Source organism: Macrobrachium nipponense, chromosome 2 (assembly GCF_015104395.2).
Source record: "Macrobrachium nipponense isolate FS-2020 chromosome 2, ASM1510439v2, whole genome shotgun sequence".
In the NCBI taxonomy this organism is placed as follows: Eukaryota; Metazoa; Arthropoda; class Malacostraca; order Decapoda; family Palaemonidae; genus Macrobrachium; species Macrobrachium nipponense.
In genome coordinates, this window is record NC_087201.1 from 57,627,592 (window position 1) to 57,649,922 (window position 22,331).

The 22,331-nt window shown below is 38.6% G+C and overlaps 1 protein-coding gene across 4 annotated transcripts in view; it reads right to left on the bottom strand.

Annotated features, from left to right (window-relative positions):
- Positions 1 to 598: 598 nt before the first annotated feature.
- Positions 599 to 22,331, bottom strand: part of LOC135220607 (putative ankyrin repeat protein RF_0381) — a 37,631-nt gene continuing 15,898 nt past the window's right edge. For 2 of the 4 annotated variants that reach the window (XM_064257900.1, XM_064257899.1), the window contains exons 12-17: positions 15,497 to 15,628; positions 14,510 to 14,623; positions 12,138 to 12,248; positions 3,613 to 3,723; positions 3,215 to 3,325; positions 599 to 2,953 (exon numbers count right to left, since the gene is read on the bottom strand). In XM_064257900.1, coding sequence (XP_064113970.1) covers positions 2,844 to 2,953; positions 3,215 to 3,325; positions 3,613 to 3,723; positions 12,138 to 12,248; positions 14,510 to 14,623; positions 15,497 to 15,628 — 689 coding nt within the window. In that variant the 3' untranslated portion in view covers positions 599 to 2,843. The remainder of the gene's footprint in view (positions 2,954 to 3,214; positions 3,326 to 3,612; positions 3,724 to 12,137; positions 12,249 to 14,509; positions 14,624 to 15,496; positions 15,629 to 22,331) is intronic. The other 2 variants (XM_064257902.1, XM_064257903.1) reach the window with 2 other exon arrangements.

Sequence of the window (22,331 nt, forward strand, 5' to 3'; positions counted from 1 at the left end):
GGAGAACGAAGAAAGATCCACTCGGATATATTTATTATTATTATAGATTTCTGCCTGATCATAGTTTGATATTTTTCCAGATTACCTCCGTTTGGTTATTTGAATGCCCGCGTCCTCCACAGAAGGTTGCTAACTGATAATGGCAATGTCTTCCTCGTTAGTCATGAAGATCTAGACTTCAAGAAGTCTTCCTTTCTCTTTCAAGTTTCATCTTTTATCATAAATCATCACAAAATTTGTCAGAGTGAGAATTTTCATGATGCCATTATCTTTCGGTCAATACACATTGGCTTATTAAAATTGCATTTGTTTTATAAGCATTTCTAAGAAAATAATTTTAAATATCTTTTTATTTTATTGACATTTTATTAACAAAAGAAATGATAAATATATTATACTGAGAGAGAGAGAGAGATAAAAGTCTGGAGATACGAGAAACAGGAATTAAGGGAATGGAAACGACAGGAATTGATTGAAACATCTATCAATCACTTTAGTTATCTTTATTGTTTGGTCAAAAGATATAATGAGATGTTTTCCCTTCACTGATCCAAAAAGAAAATCGTTTTTCTGGTTTAAATAATAGAGAATATGATGATTATCATTATTTATTTTTTTTTTGGGTCCATCACAGTCATCCAATTCGACTGAGTGGTTGCGGGTTGCATCCTGTCTCCTTAGGAGTCCATCGCTTTTCTCACTGTGCGCTGTATCTAGTAGCACACTTCTGCATGAGTCCTGGAGCTACTTCAGCATCTAGTTTTTCTGGGTTCCTTTCCAGAGATCTTGGGATCATGTCTAGTGTTCCTATGACTATGAGTACAGTTTCCACTGCATATCCCATATTCTTATTTCTATTTTCAGGTCTTGATACCTATCAATTTTTTCTCTTTCTTTCTCATCTACTCTGGTGTCCATGGTATTGCGACACCAATGAGTGATACTTTCTTCTTGATTTTATCAATCAACGTCACATCTGGTCAACTGGCACACATCACCATATCTATTCTGATACCATAGTCCCAGAGGATCTTTGCCTGATCGTTATCTGTCACTCTTACGGGTTGGTGTTCGTACCACTTATTACTGCAAGCTAGCTGGTGTTTCTTGCACAGGCTCCAAGTGGAGTGCTTTTGCTACTGAATCATGACTCTTTTTGTACTGGTTCTGTGCAAGTGTCAGACATTCGCTTGCTATGTGGTATATGGTCTCGTTTTTCATATTGCACTTCCTACATATGGGTGAGATGTTTTCATCTATTGTTCCTTGGACATATCTGGTTCATAGGGCCTGATCTTGTGCCGTTGTTAGTATTCCTTCTGTTTCCTTCTTTAGTTCTCCCCTCTGTAGCCATTGCCCTGTTTCGTCGCTGCCCAGTTCTTTAGTCTGTCTCATGTACTGTCTATGCATTGGTTTGTTGTGCCAGTCCTTTGTTCTACTTTTCATTCGCTTGTCTCTGTATATTTCTGGGTGTTCGTCTACTTTTATCAGTCCTTCATCCCTGGTTTTCATATAGTGCCCCAGTACTCTGCTCTCAATGTTGACCCAGTCCTCTATGCTCCCTCCTTCCTTTTGTGTTATGTATAGTTTGTCTATATTTGCTCTTGGATGAAATGCTTTGTGCATTTTCATGTGTTTCCTAGTTTTCTGGTCTATGCTGCGGAGTTCAGCCTTAGTCCACTCTGCTGTATCTGATTACTGGCACTGCCCATGTGTTTATGGCTTTTGTCATGTTTGCGGCATTGAGTTTTGAATTTAGTATTGCCGTAAGTCTCCGCTGTTATTCTTTCCTATTAGTATTATTATATTAGTATTATTATTATTTCTGTTAAAGTCTTTTATGAGATAGACGTCTTTGTGAGAAACAAAATTGAATACTTAAAAATGGAAAGGGATACAATAATACTGCTGACTGTCCAAAATATCCCATAAAGATCCTTTTAAGTACCCTCTGTAATGTGGTACATAATGTTACAAGGTGTATGCCTGTTAGTGACCATTTCAGGTTTATTTATGTCTAACATTACCATCGTTGTTGTGATGATATTGTGTTCATATCCGTGAAGGCCCTCCAGTTATTACTATTTGCCTCTGTCTACTGACTTGGAATCATTACAGTTTTATTGCACGGTGCCACCACTCCCACAGCCCTTCTAGAAACACCAGGATCCTCCTTGATTCTATATAAGTACACTCAAGTTGTTAACGAGAAAGTCGAATGGCCTGATCAGTCCCACAATGGTCTGTTCACTTCTGGTATGTCCAAGACTATATGTGCACTCCAGCTCAAAGATCTGCACAAGGCTTCTTAATCCTTTTTAGACCTCATCATACTTAGGGGCAGTCTTTGGGCAAGGCCCATGCTGGGATAAAACCTGCTTAATGTAGTTCTTTCTATACCGTGACCTAATCCAGCCAGCCTATCAGTCTCTTTATATCTCTGAACACTGTAACCTGCCTGTTTCTGCCTGCTTGGTTTGAGCCGCCATTCCCCATTGGTCTTTTTATCAAAAGGGAAATAACTATTTACCCTAATTGATAATAACAGATTTGAACTACTATGGTGCTGCATTATATTACAGGGTAAACTTGCTTTTGACAGTTAGTTTTTGGTGTAGTACTTTATTTACTTCGTAAAAGCAGTATACATAACATCTTTACAATAAAGTTTTAGTTGATTGTTACTGTGCCACAACTTTTACAGTGTAACGAATGTCTGGCTTCTATTTTGTGTGAGCAAAATCCTTAAAAAAATGGGCGAAAAAGGCACTGACTATTTCCTCTTTGTAGTCCACCATTAAAAGTAACTTATTTAATAACTTACGATGGTCATTATAATATTTTCAAACTCTAGTATAGAATGGCCATCTGTTTCTGAGCACCAACACCACCAGCAATGCTGCTCCGACCACACCAACCACAGCAATTACCACCATGACGAACAACATTTTACCTGAAATTATCGGATAAGAAGGTTACGAAGCTTTACATAGGCGATAATGCAAAATACTAAACTAATTTTAGTTTCTTGTGCTTTATATGCAGAAATTTCCATACTAGCAACAGAAGCAATTGAAATTTTTCCAGGCAGCATTCCAATCCAAAGAGTTATTTTCCCAACAAAGCAGAAGAGTCACTATTGGACTTTGATTCCAAGAACTCAACTGTATAGAAATACACAAATCAAAGCAATAAACTTAAGATCTAGACTTACATGTGAAAACCATGGCATGCTCCTCAACCTTCCCTTCTTGGCATTGAAACTCTAAACATCCTTTGACCCAAAGAGCTCCCTCGGGGTGTGCTTCTTCACCCACACCACAACCTACAAGAGAGGTCAGACTGAGTGAAATAAAACAGTTGCTTCTTTTTTGAATTTTTACTCAGGAAGTCAAATTTTTCTTTGGTTGGTTATGTGACACATTCAATTAATAATTTAGCCATGCAATTGCTTGTAAATATATCAGTGGTATAGTGTGAGTCAACGTATGTTTCTGGACTGCCTGTGCTGTAAAAAAACAGATTTTTTTTCTTTGCAAATCAAGGCTGAAATGTTTTAGCTTTTCAATAAAATTTCAAACAATTACAAGACAAATGTATCATTGAACTCACAAGAGGGAAGCAGCTTTCCTCTCAGCATTTGACCTTTGACACATGTGACTTTAAAACATCCTTGTTCCCAGATGTGACCCTCTGGGTAAGTTGCTCGGCCAACTGTGCAGCCTGAAAATAGGAATAAGTAGCAACAGTCTGGATGAAGTAGAAAAAGATTGTTAGATGATTGGTAAATAACAAATTCCCATTGGCACAGTGAACACACAATTATGATGTGTAGGGCCTGCATTGCTATAAACAGTGGAAACATTGTCACAGGACACTGCCTGAACGTGGTAGGAAAACATTATAAGTGCGAAAATGACAGAGAGATGCCATTCATTAGCCAAAAAGGAGGCTGAAAACTGAAAACTGGATAGTTTAAATATGATGAAGAAGCATGAGGGACAACCAGTCAGAATAAACGGTGGATATGGAAATGGCATGATGAAGCTCAGTTGGAAGTCTCAGGATGTCATGGCAAAGGGGCATTGCTTTTTAGCCAGACCAGGTGAGAAATTCAGGTGGCAATTGTACAAGACAATTGGAGCTGGAAAATTTATTCTAAGTGAAAGCCCCTGAAGGGAAAATCCAACGTTAAAAATGTCGATGAAGATGACTAGGTTTAAGTGATGCTTGTTCTGCCGGGAAGAGGGATTCTCTTAATACCTTTGTCATGAATTTTCTAGGATAGGTAGCCGGTTACCAGTTGGTGTGTAGAATAATTTTGCCTATAAACAAAATTCCTTTTTATTTAAAGTGGTTGGTGGATTCTATTGTTTCTGTTTATGCCATTAACATCTCACCTTGGTAATTCTTGGGTGATTGTTAATGTGTTTTCTTTTGTTTGTAGTGTACCTTCCGCAATTGCATATAGCATCCATGAATTTACACTTGTTACCAGTGAAATTATCTGGTCCACATCAGGTCTCCTCTCGAGATTCCTTTGCTAATTGAGATGCCGTTTTCTCAGTCTGAATGCAGTCCAATTTTCCTTGTCATTCGTACTTGCTTGTCTATTTCCTGACCAGGTGAGAGTTGGTGATGTATGGGTGTAGTCGTCGTCGAATCTGTGTGTAGACTTTACTTTTACTTTATTATGCCTTTGGCAACTAGAACCACATCTTCCACCTGGGCTATTAAAATCATATAACCAAAAGTGGTTTTATGATCAGTAACTTTGAATGGCCTCTTGCGTACTGTTTTGTTGTCGGCGGAGCAGGTGAAGCACATGCACATTACCTCTCAGGTCCGTGATCAAAGAGATCACATGTTGCTGTATCTTGGCAATGTTTATTTTTCTGCTACTAGATCTTAACTTGTCTCACCGGTTTGCAGTTTACAAGATTCCAGTTTGAACTGATGTACCTTACCAAGAATGATCTAAATAATAATCAATGCTGGATTGAGAAGAGTTCCAGGAGCAGAGGCATTAATTACTACCTTCGGGAAATCTAAGAATAAAAGGATGTAAACCATCACTTAGAGCTCTCCTAAAGTACCATAGATGACAAGATTCAAATGGAATAGGAGTTGATCCGAATGGAGAGGTAACTATAACAATTTTGTGACAAAAGAGCCTAAATGTTATTGCATACACTGTGAAATTTCTCTGAATAAGAAATACAGGAAAAATTAAGTGCATTGGCTAGTTGATCTTGTCATGTGTTTAATGACCAGTTCCTGATCTTTTAAATAAGAAAAACTGAATATTTCTCTGTCCTAGGATCAGTAGTCTGAAATTTGTGATATGGAAGATCTAGGCATGTGGGTGCATGGATTGTAAGTGAAGTAAATCTTAATGAGTTTCAGAAGCTGGAGGATATTAAAATTTTTATGAGCTAACATTTATTGAGAATATTGGAATACAAAATATGTACTTCTGAATATATTTCAAAGTTTCTACACTGTATGCAAACCATTGGTCCTTTACAGGTGGGATAGCTCCCCCACCTGGATATACGCACACCACTTTACTTTCAGCCATCGTTGGGTTCGGATGTGTACCACATCGCTCTCTGCTCAACTGAGGGTAGTATTTTCCTACCATTTCCATGGTGGGATCTTTCTGTATTTTCAGTGTGTGCATCAATATCCTGTGCATGTTTGCTGTTGATTGTGTTTCAGTTACCACATGCAAACCCATGATTATGTTAAACCAGCTTCTAAGCCTTCCCTCCACAAGCGCATGGTCCCAGGGGTGGGCAGTAAGAAATGCAGCAATTGGAGATCAAGTGTGGATTTTGAACCTCATGCTCTCTGCACATCTTGCAGAGGGCAGAATTGCAATTCAGAATTGACTTGCAATGAGTGTTCCTTGGCCCCCTGTGCAATGAGTAAAGTTTGCAGGGAGGAAACTTTACTGGAGGAAGGACACCAAGACGCTGTTGGAGTGTTACATGCCTCCAGTGACTTCCTTGGTGCCAGATCCTTCATCCTCATTTCTATCTCCTAGCAAGTTTCCCCACTCTGCTTCCTCTTCTATGGAGGTGGCCTCCTCTTCACCCGATTCACCGAGCGATGAGGATGGAGGGGAGGCAGAGGTTCATAATGATCTTGGTACGGAGGCCTCAGGTCTCCCTGAGGGAGTTGAATTTCCTTTGGTGTGACAAGTGGCCCCCTTCCCTAATCTGAATATCCCTTCTTCAGGTATAATGGAGGAGCAGCCGTGTGATCTCGCAGCAGCATGGCATTTTCTAGACCTAACAGGGACAACTGTCACTGCAGGTCTTGCTGTGGCACCTGGCTGCCCCTTTGATGACTCATGTGGTGGAGACCCCACCACCACCTCCATCACCACTACTACGTTTACAAAGGTCCCTCATCTGGTGTACTGCCACCATCCAACTAATACAACTGCTGTGCACTTTCTGGCACTTCCAGTCGTGGCATCCGGGCTTTGTGACACCCCCCAACCATCGTCAGTGTGTCTGCTGTTCTGGAGAGCCCTATTGTTCATGCCAGAGCACCGACAAAGGTGGAGCCCCCACCTGCCCCTGTTGTTGCTCCAGTTCCTGTAATCCAAGTAGCCCCTGTTTATGATTCACAACCTCCCTCCTGGATGAAGGACTTTGCTGCAATCCTGAAGAAGGTAATGAAGAAGAAGTCAAAGAGGAGATCCCATAGAGTGTAGCCATCATTGTCTTGCTCATTGCTGTCTGCTGCCTTGTCACCTCCTCCTTCCAAGGCCTGTCAGTCTAAGAAGAGGAAGATCGCCTCTCCTCCTCCTAAGAAGTTTCGTCATGAGTCTTCTAGGGATCTGTTTCCCTCTTAAGAGGAAGCAGAGGGTTCTCTTGTCAGCTCTTCTTCCCTTGTGGGTGGAGGTACCAGTCTGCAGGCTCCCATTAGTCCTTCAGAACCCGGAGCCAAGGGAGTGGGTACCTTGGTAACCACTCCCTCCATTAGTTCAAAGAAGCGTGCTTCTAAGGCCGGGTATTCACGCACAGGTTTACCTGTCAGTCTCCCTGCCAGTTCATCAAAACTAACAATAAAATGTACGTGTGGACGACATTTTGTGGGTGGAGTCAGTCCACTCACCAAAACTGATGAACTGATGGAATTGCCTAATGTTCTTAAGACCGACTGACAGGCGATTGCACACTTGGACGAGTAACCAACGATTTTATGACAGTTTGTCGATGGATTTTGCCTGGTAAGGATCTATTCTGCTCGGACCAGAATATGAATAAATTATGAATAGGTTTATTTAATTTCATTATTAGACCCTGCAGTGCTATTTGTAGACCGTTGCTTTATCGTGGTATTGAGTCCAAATCACATAATAAATTAAAGCTATTTCCGTGTGATAAAAACTATTTGGTAGCCTATAGGCCTAGGCCAGTGTCTAACCGTTTTATGAAAGGTGTTACTGGTGAAGTAGGCTTCACGGTCCATTTCATAACTAACCTGCACCTAAGCCTAATTTAACCTTATTCATTAATATTGCATGAGAATAGACATCTCTCTTTAACAGGCAATATTTAGACCATACTCTGTTACTCCCTTTTGTTTCTTTCCTATTTTGAAATGAATTGCCGCAGCAGCAGCTAGTCTATGTAGTCTATTTCCCAGCGGAGTTTCCATCGCTGCAGTATAGTGTTGCTGCGACGATTTCTGGGTGAGAAATGAGGGAGATGACCTCAAGTTGACTGTCCGACTGACAGTTCTACTCTTTATGTGTGGGCGCTCATCCGTCGAACGGTCATGAGTGAACCGACAGGTAAACCTGAGGTTCACACTTCCCAATCTGCTAATGGAGCTTCCTCTCTCTGTACCAATGAGGGTACAGGGTGAGAGGAAGGGAAGATACACTCAGGTACCTCGACTCTCCCTGCCAGTATTTCTACTGATACTCGGACTGAGGCCTGAACCAGTGCCTCAGTTTCTATCCGAGCACCTGAAGATGTGAGGACGAGGTTCCCTGTACAGACTCCTTCTGCAGGAGCTTCAGCCCTGAAGGAGTCTGGGGCATGTTGTGAGAGGAAGAAATGCTCTTGTCGGCAGGTTGTTTGCTCAACTCCTCCCAGTTCCCCATTGTGTACACGTGAGAGGGGCAACTCGGACGAGATGAGGACTTGGCTCGAGCAGGGGACATGGTTCATCAATGCTGAACCGAGTACCTGGCCCACCAGACAAAAACCTCTTTGTTCCTCTCAGGATAGTGCCTCTCCTCGAAGGCGCTCTCCTAGACCTGAATCACAGTCGTCACTGAATGACGATTGCATACAGCTTATCTCTCCTGACTGCCTTGCAGCTGGGACAGGTGAGAGTGCCAGGCCTCCCTCACCTGTTCCCTCAACCTCCTGGGGTTTTACTAGGAGGTATGACTTGAACAGGGAGAACTCCATTGAAGCTTCACAGAAGAGTCCTGCTTCTCAAGCTTATGCTCCTGTGTGGTCCTTGGACCAACCAGAGCATATGCCAGGGTAGTGAGGGATAAACCTCAGTGGTCTGGTGATGATCTCCACACCAAGGGGAGTGTAGATCAGGAAGACCGCACCTTCGAAGGACTTGAATTCTGCTACCACGAGATGCAGACACCCCCAAGATGCAGAGGATGTTTGCAGAGATCATAGCGCTGATTCGTCAGCATAAAGATCTGGGGGAAGGACTTACTGCTTCGTCAGTATTGATAGTCCCTCTCAACTGGAGTCTTTGTGGGACCTGAAGAAGGAACCCAAGACCTCAGTGGGACTGCCATAGTCTTCTCTTGCCGACGGAGTCCTCGACCAGGTGGGTAATCTTGTCTTCTGAGAAGAAAACTCCCTTTGGTCAAACCGTTAGGAAAAGTTGCTTCCTCCTCCTCTACCTCACCAGAAGCGATTCTATCAACCTTCAGAGAGGTCATTGGTGGCTAAGCAGATTGACCGGAGTCTAGTTCGCATAGAACCTAGTCTCTCGTTGCAACAACTAACCGCACAGGCAGTCTCCCTCCAGCGACCCTAGAAGATATTGCTTTGGCTGGCTTCCAGGCAGTCTCGTCACTTGATCTGTGGTCATTTCTGGTTGCCAAGATAGCGGCCTCCTCAGCTTACATACCTGGTTCGCCAAAAGACAGCACTCAAGGAAGAAGTGCAAGCCATGCTTACTAAGGGCACGATAGAAGTCGTCTCAGACCAGTCCCTGGGCTTTAACAGCCGCATATTTCTCATAGAGAAAGCTTTGGGGGGATGGAGACTGGTCATAGATCCTTCTCCCCTGAACCGATTCATTCACCAGACTCGGTTCACGATGGAGACAGCACATTCAGAGCTGGCCTCCATCAGGGAGAACGACTTCATGCTGACGATGGATCTGAAGGATGCATATTTCCAATTACCCATCCAGTAATCCTCTCTTAAGTATCTTCACTTTATCCTCGGGTGGACGGTATTTCAGTTCAAGGCACTGCTCCTCATGTGTTCATGAGTGTTCACCCTCGTCTCAGCTTGGGCCCATTTGCAGGGAATAGTACATCTGTTGAGGTACCTCAATGATTGGCTTTGTAAGGCAATCTGAAGGGTGTACGCTACTGTTGGAGTAGACAACACTATTGGAGTAGACGACACTGATACTCCCAGACCGAGGGCTCATGAGGTCAGGAGCATTGCCCCAACCCTCGCATTCTGGAAGAATGTGCCAATACATTAGGTACTGAAGGCGTGGTTGTGGTCGAGGCAGACCTTCTACCATCAGGATATTGCACACAAGTCCTTGGACACGTTTTCCTTGGGACCTGTGGTGGCTGCTCAACAAGTTGTGTAAGCTTACCTGGCTCCTCTAATGGGACAGATTAGCATCTCCCCTTAGATGTTCGGTTGCAGATGAGAGTATGAATGTAGACGACTGGTTCCCTTCTCCACCATCCATCCTTCATCGGGCAGAGAGCAGAATGGCTGTCACATGCTGGAACTGGCTATGATGCAGGTAAGTGACATAACCGAGTATCCGTTCTTTTGTCATTGAGAACAGAAGCATCCGCTTTACTTTTGCAAGAGGAGCAAAGCGGGTCTCTCAAACAACAAGACAGACTACTACTTGTATTTTGCCTTACTGTCTTTACATGTCAAATTCATCTGTGATGACTGGAATCAGAGAAGGAGAAAGCTCGAACTAACTTTATAGAACAGAGACGGCTGTATATGAAGCAGCAGTGCGGACGGAAACGTAGTGTCAGTCATGCACGCACATACAAAAGGGGACTAGCCCCCGCTGCGATTGTGTTTCTTCGTAGCTGAGAATATACATATATCTTCGTGCAGAGAGTACATTTTTATCATGATATATATATATATATATATATCTATATATATATATATATATATATATATATATATATATCTGCGGATAAGCCGTGAAATGCTCTACATTTTAGTATATGGTATAAAAAGTATGTTCAGAGGAAGGACGGACATTTGGCGAAATGCCGTCCTTACACATCCAAGCTTGTTTTCTCCTATGAAAAGGTATTGCCTTCCATAGGAGGAAAGCCCAGATGTCTGATGAATGATCTCGCAGTTCTTGTACTCCGATCAATTCATCAAAAGCGCGATTCATTCCCTAGCTCTTACAAACAGAGTTCGAATCAAGGTGAGTTAGCTCCAGTCAGCTCAGGTGACTTATATTAGAATCCTCCCTTCAATTATGTCTTCCTAATGAAAGCGACTGATGGTTTGCATACCGTGTAGGAACAAATCACAGTTTTTTAAAGTAAACTTTATTTATCCTAACCATGCAAACCTGAGGTCCTTCACACATTAGACCCACCTCATGCCACCCTTCATTTTGCTATTCTTGGGCCAAAAGCAAAGTGGTATGCTTATACCTGGGGGGCGGGAGCTATCTATCCCGGGCATTCGTAAGAACAACTACTGAACTACCGTTCTATAAAAGTCTAACGGCCGTTTCCAGCTTCACTGAAGGTAGTTCTTAATGTAAAAGACCTCAGGTTTGTCTAGTTATGAAAAATACAATTAACTATTTAAAAATGTGATCTTATTTAAGCAAGCAACAAATTTTATCTTATTTAAGCAAGCAACATTTCGGTGTTATGGTAACCTATTACTTTAGTTCCAAATACTCAATAGAAAACAGTGCAAATAAACAATAATTTAGAAATACTAGCTGAACTATAAATTTATAAATTTATTGTTCATAACCGAAAATTAACTAAAATACAAGAATTTACTATATAATTCTAAAATTCCGTTTTCTATCGTAGAATTACAGAAAATGGTCAAGTATAGTTAACAGGACGGCATTTATATGTAAAAAAATAAAAGCGTTTGCAAATTATTACGATAGTAATGCAATCATCTCTCTCCATTCAACAGTAAGAGAAAAAATTGTAAACACTAAATCACCTTTATTGATCGCTTTTGATTGGCATAGTTCTTTTCGTAATCACAGACTTCTACAATAGGCCAAACAATTTCAAATCTTACATATAGAAATTCAGTAAGAAATTATTGGACTCGAGAAACCAATAAATAAACAAACATTGCTTCAGCTCATATAAAATTAACCAAACTAAACTTATGACATCATAATGCCGTACTTTGAGGTAGCAGCGAGTGCTGCCTCATATTGCTATTAACGATTGTTCCTTTTTCCTTCGGAAAATGTCTCGGTTCATAAGTACTGCTTGGACAGCTTAATTAATAAAGTCAGGGAGACGTGTTCAGTGTCGTCCAGAATCACAAACGATTAAGAAACCGTTTCTCTCTATTGTATCTAGTCTAGGTAGACAGTTGGCAGAAAAAAAATGGACTTGATCCCTGCTGTTATAATCCTGACTTCGTTGTTATATTACGACATTTACCCGTTAGATGTTACAGAGAAATTAATTCGGCAACATCATAAACATACTACTTTACTATTGAATTACAAACTTGTAACTGAATTATTAGCTTAGAAAGGTATGGTAAATTTTATAATTTATTTTGGGTTTATTGGATAATTCTTGTATCATCAAACTGAGATAGTAGTAGTATTTGTGATTTATTGACTAACAGTTCAGATGTCTCACCTCTGCTGAAAACAAAACAGTTCCCATTCTTACTCACAGGAATCCAAGGTGGCTAGATTCAGCGTTTCTCCATCGAGGCATTCCATCTGACGACATCCCTCTGTCCAGGTGCTTCCGTTCCGCCTCAGCTGTCCGGCTGAAGTGCAACCTGGAATGGAACAGCTTCTAGCGAGAAAATGAATGAGGTATGTTCTTTATTTTTGTTTGTAAATATATTTGGTGATCATATCTCCTAATAAACATACGGCATATAGTGGCCAGCCAGGCATTCTCTTATGTATATCTGCAAGTATCTTGCTACAATAAGGTCAAGATGACAAATGCAACTTGCAGTGTCTACAAGTATTCACTCACACACACACATGCTTAGCAGCATTTTATGAAACAAATGGTGGGAAGCAGACAGCGGCGTAACTGTATTAGTTCCTTGCATATGAAAAATTAATAGTGAATCATGATCATAAACCACAAAGGAAAGTTAAACACTAGAGTAACTGCAAGATCTTTCGACTCAATGCCCTTTACTTAGCAGACCGACTGACATACATGAGAAACTGAGAGGACAAAGAAGGGTCGTATAAGTGACAGATAGGAATTATAAGGAGATTAGTACCTAGAATCCAACACACCTGGAGAATTAGTAACCTTCCCAAACGAACATAAACATGGGTACAATTTAAGAGGTTTACAAAAAGATTAAGTTCATGACGCCTTAAAGGCAAATTGCTTCAAATCATTATATTCTAATTTGCTCCTTCATGAAAATTTAGTGTGATTCCCCGTTCTTCCTTTAAATAAGGTTATAGCTGTGCTGCGTATGATTGCAGGAATGACCAACGAAATTCGGAAAAGAAAAGCAATTTAGCCGACCCACTTTCTCTTTTCCTTTGTCAAATAATTCTCGTACATAAAGTATATAGCTGATGATAACTGTGGGGAGTTACAGGGGGAGTTAACCGTTGTTGCATTGGCCTATTACGATTTGTGAGTACTGATTCGCCTTGAGTGCCAACTGGTATATATAAAAAAAAAAAAAGCAGCTCTTGTTCTGGGAGGTTAAAGAGCGAAGATTTGAATAAGCGAAAATTATCATGCACATCAGAAAATGACTGAAATGCGTAGTCAAATCAGGCAGGGAAATTCAGTAATCGAAAATACTGTAAATTTTTTTATTCTTTTTAGTTTTCTCTATATGAAAACTGTTGTGTTAGCTTTGTCTGTCCGTCCGCCCCTAGGTTTAAAAAACTACTAAGGCTACAGGGCTGCAAATTGGTAAGTGTATCATCCACCCTCCAATCATCAAACATACCAAATTGCAACCCTCTAGCCTCAGTAGATTTTATTTTATTTAAAGTTAATTGTGGATCGTGCACCTGGCAGCACTCTCCTGAGGCATGGGACGCACCCTCGCTCTACCGCATCTGGTGAGGAACTGAAACTCTACTAGGCAGTCATAGCTCATAGCTAATGGTTTTATACAGCATATACGTTATAGAGGAAACTCAGTTGCGCCCAAGAAATTTCGTCGAATTTTTTAATTGTTTTAATCTACTCTACACGGGTAAATAGAACAGTGCCACAATTATCTACCAGTAAACTTAAATTTGTCATTGATACCCTGCAACTGTGAGGTGAGAGTACTCTTGTAGTAAGTCTCTGGTTAACTTAACTGGGGTGGTATTCTCAAGATGGGTATGCACCTGCGGGCACGCGGATGATTAATGATGAGATGAAATTAATGAGATGGAAAACCTTAAGTGGCTAATGAATCAGGTGATTAGGCAACTGCACGCGGGAAGAGTCAAGAGCAGAGCTTGAGTGAAGGTTGTAGTATGGTCATTTATTTCTAGGGATGATCTGGAAACCTCGGAAAGATATGGGTGGGATGAAAGCTACCATTGTCATATGCCGTAGCAATAGACAAAAACTTTGAAGACCCCATTGTAGAGTATATTCGTCCACGTATTTCTTAAGTGTTTTGGTCATTGGAAAAGTTTTATTTCTGTCCAATGTCACTTATATATATGGAGGCAAGCAAAAGCGCGAAATTATAAGTATTCATACGAATAGGCTTCGTCTTTGAATAACACACACACGTATATATATATATATATATATATATATATATATATATATATATATATATATATATAAAACCTTTATCACGTCGTTAACGGTAAGAATATTCTTACTGTATACATAGCAAATCCAATATCTTTCAAAATGTTAAGAATGTATTTGAGAAGCTTATGAAAAATACAATATTTTCACTTGAAAAGCTGATTATTTTAGTGTTATTATTTGTTTAAGCAGGAAAGACGTGGTCATGAAATATATTATCTAAAAATATATTATATATAATAATAATATCTGATGTGCTTGAAGCATTGTTGAAGTGTTTTCACTCACATGTTTCCGCGATAGCTGATGCAGACAACACTCTTCCCCGCACACAGCTGTTCTCTCTACACCCGTCATGCCAACTGGCCCCATGGTGAAACACCTGTCCGTCGACGGCGCAGTCTCCACAGAGAGAAATAGATGAGAGGAAAAAGTCTCACAAAGAGGGAGAGAACAATGAAAATATAGAGCTGATATAAAATTCCTCGGTTTTCATGAATCATTATAGAGATTTTACGTTTTCTATGAAGTGTTATAAAGAAAATACGTTTTCAATGATCAGCAGATCACAGACTTGGTATCCCCCATCTCTAGTGTTTCCATCTCGTGCAAATAAAATACAGAATGAATGTGTACTATATTTAAGACCTGTCCAAACTAGGAAACAATGTGCAAACAAAGTTTACAAACACTTTTTAAGCGTATTTGTTTCCCATCCAGAATGGAAAACATTTAGGGTTTCTGTGTTTAAGTATATATACACATGTATAATGTATGTACTATATATTTGCTATATATACATGCATATATGTATATATACACATGTATAATGTATATATGTATATATATAATGTATGTATGCATACGTGTATATATGTATCTATTTTCAATTCTGCCAGAAGTAAGTCAGCATGACACGCTCCTTTTTCTAAAAACTTCCTCATCCATCTCTTTTTCTTTCTCTTATCTCTCTTTTTGTGCATTAAAATAGCCAAGGAGAATACAGACGCTACTGCACCGACAAGCATCCTGACTACAACTGAGGTCTGGACAGGAAACATTATTTGCAAACAGTTTGGAAACTATTTGCAAACAATGTTTCCTAGTGTGGACAGGCATTCAGACATGTCTCTTGCTGGAATACTTTAAGGAGTCTGATAGCTGAAAACTAATATTTAACAAATGACGTGTTCGCCTTGAACATTAAGGAATTATCTCTCACTATTATTCATTCTTGGACGGAACCAGCTCCTTCGGAATGCTATCAATGCCTACCATATAAATCCAAATTGGCGCTTGATGATTGCCAAGTGGTGTCACAGGTGAGCCGGTTTAGAGGTGCCACTCCTATGACATCGTGTGACGAACAGTCTTCTCCTTCCTTTGAGCAAGGCGTCTTACTCTGGGCTGAAATGCACACCCTGGTTTTCAGAATATATATATATATATATATATATATATATATATATATATATATATATATATATATTTACATATATATATGTGTGTGTGTATATATATATATAATATAATATATATAAATATATAATATATAATATATATATTATATGTATATATACTATATCATAATAATCTATCTATACTATATATATAATATCTCTGAATATCCGTCATAGATGCCACTTCCCTGAACTCTACATCCGTATCCCCCTTATTTTTACATTCGCATTTCTTGTGACCGTTATCCTATGTTACCTCACAGACCTCAGATCTATTAGATATATTAATATATATATTATATACAGATATAGTATACATACATCAATATATATATATAAATATATATAGTATATATATATATATATACATATATATATATAAATATATATCTATATACATGCATATCATATATATATATATATATATATATCATCATATACATACACATTACCCACACACACACACGACACACACACACACACACACACACATATATATATATATATATATATATATATATAATCATTTTTTTTTCCAAGTATAAAAGGCCCATTAAAACACATTGGTTTAAAGCGAAGGACTACATTTCGGTGGACTGACATCCACCCTTATCAAGTAATGATTGACAGAAGAAGTTAAGTTTGCGAAATATATAGTGGGAGATGCGCCCTTGTGTCGTGGTGCCTGGGGTCACCGCTAAGCCGACGTTGGTTCTGTTAATTGTCTTAATCCGCTTCATCGTTGCCTTAAGGAAGACATTGTCTATACGGTCAGAACCAAGGTCGGCTTAGGTCATGCTTAGACCCCAGGCATCACGTCCTAAGGGCACATCTCCCACTATGTATTTCGCTAATGGAACTTCTTTTTATTCACTACTTAATAAGGGTGGAAGTCATGTCCACTGTTATATAGTCCTTAGCTTAAAGCCATAAAGTTTTAATGGGCCTTTTATACTTGAGACGAATCCTGCTTTAACATAAGAATTTATTTACACACACATACATACACATATATATATCGTTCTGTTACTCAGGATAGGTAGTTTGAATCCTACTATCGGACAAAGGAATTCATTCATATTCTTGCATTTAGTAGATCTGACACTTTGTGGTGAAAAACGTATCCGAAAGGTGCGATGAATTCGAAACGTTAATAAGGCATTATGGCTATAGCAATTACTTACGTATCTGATATATATATATATATATATATATATATATATATATATATATATATATATATATTATATATATATATATATATGTGTGTGTGTGTTTGTGTGTATGTGTATACATTTGTGGATAATTTTATATGTCAGGCATAGTATGTACAGTGATGCTCAAATCTCATGCGACATGATTTTCGTTTTGTATCCTCCAGATTCTGAGACCCAATGCATCGTTGCCAAGTAGTGTTAACTTTTTTTAAAAAATTTCTGATGTCATATATGTCGAAAAGTTTGTGAAATCACAGCTAGCACTATTTTACTTATGGTTATATAAATATGATTCCTTTATGCATTGGTATAATTCGTGATCTGTGTGATTTGAACCGATTTTTTTTTTCACATTGCTTAGTTCGAAGTACGGCGTGATAAGGTTAGCGGTGCTGTCAATGACAGCGCAGTTAACACGCTCCTCGGGCTGGTTAACATAACTACCTCTGCAGCATTATAACAGTAGACCTAATAAGCTCAACAGTCATCATAACAACATTTTCTAAATAGGAATATGAAATACAGCAAATTTGCTTTGAATGTTGAAGTTTTAGGCCATGTTGAAGCTGCTGGATGTTGCAAAATGATTTATAGGCCTAAAAAACTAATCTAAGCCTTCTGAGATGTAATCTCTGTTACTAATGAATTTATTTGTAAAGATCATCTGTTCTTTGAGGAATAAAAGTTTATGATGATTTTGATATATGGAGAAGATGGCTATTAATCAGACTATCATAAGTATTAATATTAAGGCATATGGACCACTGGTTTTCCAACTGACTTAAAATATTTCTTAGAAGTCCTGTTTGCTTTTGGTGTATAATTTATTCTTTCATAAGGTAACTTGAAGATCAAGAATGTGTAGATAACCTGATTACTGCTTTCTGGCTAGAAATTGTAATAGTAGATTCACATCACCCTTGCATTTGATGTCTAGACCTGTCCCTTACTCTCGAGAGAGTTCACATAGGCAGGATGTATGTTCCACCTCTCCAGATGGACACGTCTTTCAAAAGTATCCCTCGGGAAAGGTGGAACATACCCCCTGCCCATGTGAACTCTCAAGAGACTGAGAGTTTCCAGCCATGTGATTGGCTTATCAACAGCCAATCAGGAGCGTCGTAAGGGACGGGTCTAGACATCAAATGCACGGTTGATGTGAATCTACTTTAGTATAGATGTGAATGCTAAGCGCAAAGTAAAGAAATCCAACACACCTAGGCCTAGGAACAAAATCTTGTCTTTGACAAAAGAATAATTGCATAGGCGAATATTTGCTAGTATGACATCATTTTTTAAGTACTTAAGAAATATGAAAAATAATTTTGTATGAAAATCCAAATATTCCTCTGACAAATATAAAATAAATGTTTTCAAGATAATTTCTTTGGTACTACTCATTGCAGACCTATGTTACACCAGGTGTTTGTTGTTGCACCAACACTCTAATGGTTGTGTCATACGCGCTCCCCTCACACATTGATATCAGTGGGCGCATTCTACTCTTGTACTAAACATATTTACATTTTTTCAGCGTTGAGGTGTAAAAGCAATCAAACAGGACTATTTTAAATTTTATGCTTGCTTTGGGACCAATATTAATGTTATGACAATTTTTCCTTTTTTCAAATTCAACATTTCAACTGAGGTTTGATGACGACTACTTTTTTTAGTCAAATGCATGAGCGATGTGTGGACGAAAGTTTTGAAAATGTTTCGTAAGTGTTTTTTTCTGACATTTGGTTACGCATGACATTTCTTAGTTTTGAAATATATGACAGATCTCACTCATGTGAAATATATTGTATGCAATAATCGTGTTTTTGCATTGAAATAAAAGATAAATATGGAGCATGTTAGGTTGCCAGTTAGTGAATTTTGAATGAAATCCTATGTAGTCATAGCACGAGTTCTGAGCATAGCTGTACAAATATCATGACTATGGCTGTCAGACCTCCATCATCGCATCTTATGCTATAAATGTCAGTTAATTTATATTTGGGCACCTTCCCCCTCCCATTTGGGCAACCATGATTTGGCATTTCTGGTTGCTTCCTGGTTTCTCTGTTACTCGATCTTCTGCCATAAATGAGAATTACCCAAGACAAGAAGGCTACTACTTATCCTTCATTTTTACTTGCGTTTGCCGCCTCTATCCGTCCCAACACAAGAATGGTATGCGATCAAGCACACCACATACTGCACGTAGTAGACTAATTTTGAAGAAAGTGCATAAGTAGACGGATGATGAAGGAAGCGCATTAGTAAACTTATACTGAAAAAAGCCCGTTAGTAGACTGATGCTGAAGAAAGCGCATTAGTAGACTGATGCTGAAGAAAGAAAGTGCATTAGTAGACTGATACAGAAGAAAGTGCATTAGTAGACTAATACAGAAGACAGTGCATTAGTAGAAAGATGCTGAAGAAAGGGCATTAGTAGACTGATGCTGAAGAAAGTGTATTAGTAGACTGATACAGAAGAAAGTGTATTTGTAGACTGATACAGAAGAAAGTGTATTAGTAGACTGATAAAGAAAAAAAGTGTATTAGTAGACTGATACAGAAGAAAGTGCATTAGTAGACTGATACAGAAGAAAGTGTATTAGTAGACTGATACATAAGAAAGTGTATTAGTAGACTGATACATAAGAAAGTGTATTAGTAGACTGATGCTGAAGAAAGAGCATTAGTAGACTGATGCTGAAGAAAGTGTATTAGTAGACTGATGCTGAAGAAGGTGTATTAGTAGACTGATGCTGAAGAAAGAGCATTAGTAAACTGATACAGAAGAAAGTGTATTAGTAGACTGATACAGAAGAAAGTGCATTAGTAGACTGATACAGAAGAAAGTGTATTAGTAGACTGATACAAAAGTAAGTGTATTAGTAGATTGATGCTGAAGAAAGTGTATTAGTAGACTGATGCTAAAGAAAGGGCATTATATATAAAAAGGGAAACTTTGAAATGAATGAAAGAAATAGACTAGTAAACTGAATACAAAAGAAAGAATTGTTTAGTTAAAAGTCTGATAATTAGTAAAGAAAGTTCAATTAGTAGACTGACAAAGAAGAAAGTAGTAGATTGAAGTGCTGATAAAGTTGTTATTAGTAATAACTGATGCTAAAGAAGAAAATGCATTAGTATACTGATTCTAAGAAAGAGCATCAGTATACTGATGCTGAGAAGTGTATTAGTAACTGATGCTGAGAAAGCACAATGGTAGCCTATCTGAAGAAAGTGCTTATAGACTGATACAGAAAAGTGCATTAGTAACTATGCTGAAGAAAGCACAATGGTAGACAGATGCTGAAGAAAGCACAATGGTAGACTGATGCTGAAGAAAGCGCATTAGTAGACTGATGCTGAAGAATGTGTATTAGAAGATTGATGCTAAAGAAAGTGTATTAGTAGACTGATACAGAAGAAAGTGTATTAGTAGACTGATGCTGAAGAAAGTGTATTAGTAGACTGATGGCGAAGAAAGTGTATTAGTAGACTGATACAGAAGAAAGTGTATTAGTAGACTGATGCTGAAGAAAGGGTATTAGTAGACTGATGCTGAAGAAAGTGTATTAGTAGACTGATACAGAAGAAAGTATTTTAGTAGACTGTTGCTGAAGAAAGTGTATTAGTAGACTGATGCTGCAGAAAGTGCTTTAGTAGACTGATGCTGGAGAAAGTGTATTAGTAGGCTGATGCTGAAGAAAGTGTATTAGTAGACTAGGTAAGAGAGAGTGCATTAGTAAGACTGATACGAAAGAGTTTATTTAGTAGACTGAGCTGAAGAAAGTGTATTAGTTAGGAACCTGATATAGAAGAAAGTGTATTAGTAGACTGATGCTGGAAGGAAAGTGTATTAGTAGACCTGATACAGAAGAAAGTGTAATTAGTATACATGATACAAAGAAGTGTATTAGTAGGACTGAATGCTGAAAGAAAGTGCATTAGTAGACTGATGCTGAAGAAAGTGCATTAGTGCTGATGCTAAGAAGTGTATTGTAGACTGATGCTGAGAGAAAGCATTAGTATACGGATCGAAGAAAGTGTATTAGTAACTGATGCGAAGAAAGTGTAATTACTACTTGAATGCTGAAGAAAGTGCATTAGTAAGACTGATGCGAAGAAATTGTAATTAGGTAGACTGAATGCTGAAGAAAGAGCATTAGTTAGACTTGATGCTGAAGAAGTGTATTATAGACTGGATACAGAAGAAAGTGTTTCGTAGAAAAACTTTGTACAGAAGAAAGTTTAATTAGTACCTGGATACAGAAAGTAAAGTAGCATTGTAGACTGAATCGAAAGAAAGTCATTAGTAGACTGAATTGCTGAAGAAAGTGTCTTTGTATACTGATACAGAAGAAAATGACCATTAGTAGACCTGATGCTGAAGAAAGTGTATTAGTAGACTGATGCTGAAGAAAGAGCATTAGTAGACTGATTCTGAAGAAAGTGTTTAGTTAGGAGACTGATGCTGAAGAAAGACTTAGTAGACTGATGCTGAAGAAAGTGTATTTAACTGCTACAGAAGAAAGTGTATTCGTAGCCCTGTACAGAAGAGAAGTTATTAGTAGAATCTACAGAAGAAGTGCAATTAAGTAGAATTATACAGAAGAAAAGTGCGTATCGACTGATGCCTGAAGAAAGTGTATTTTAAGACTGATACAGAAGAAAATGCATTATGTAACTAATGCGAGAAAGGGCATTAGTTAGACTGATGCTGAAGAAAGGGTTTAGTAGACTGATCTGAAGAAAGTATTTGTAGACTGATACAGAAGAAAATGCATTAGTAGACTGATGCTGAAGAAAGTGTATTAGTAGACTGATGCTGAAGAAAGAGCATTAGTAGACTGATGCTGAAGAAAGTGTATTAGTAAGGACCGATACAGCAAGAAAGTGTATCGCAGACTGATACGAAGAAAGTTTTATTATTAGAATGATACAGATAAAGAAAGTGCATTAGTAGAATGCTACGAAAGAAAGTGCATTAGTAGACTGATGCTGAAGAAAGTGTATTTGTAGACTGATACAGAAGAAAATGCATTAGTAGACTGATGCTGAAGAAAGGGCATTAGTAGACTGATGCTGAAGAAAGTGTATTAGTAGACTGATGCTGAAGAAAGGGTATTAGTAGACTGATGCTGAAGAAAGTGTATTAGTAGACTGATACAGAAGAAAGTGTATTAGTAGACTGCTGCTAAAGAAAGTGTATTAGTAGACTGATGCTGAAGAAAGTGTATTCGTAGACTGATGCTGAAGAAAGTGCATTAGTAGACTGTTGCTGAAGAAAGTGTATTAGTAGACTGATAAAGAAGAAAGTGTATTCGTAGACTGATACAGAAGAAAGTTTATTAGTAGACTGATAGAGAAGAAAGTGCATTAGTAGACTGATAGAGAAGAAAGTGCATTAGTAGACTGATACAGAAGAAAGTGCAT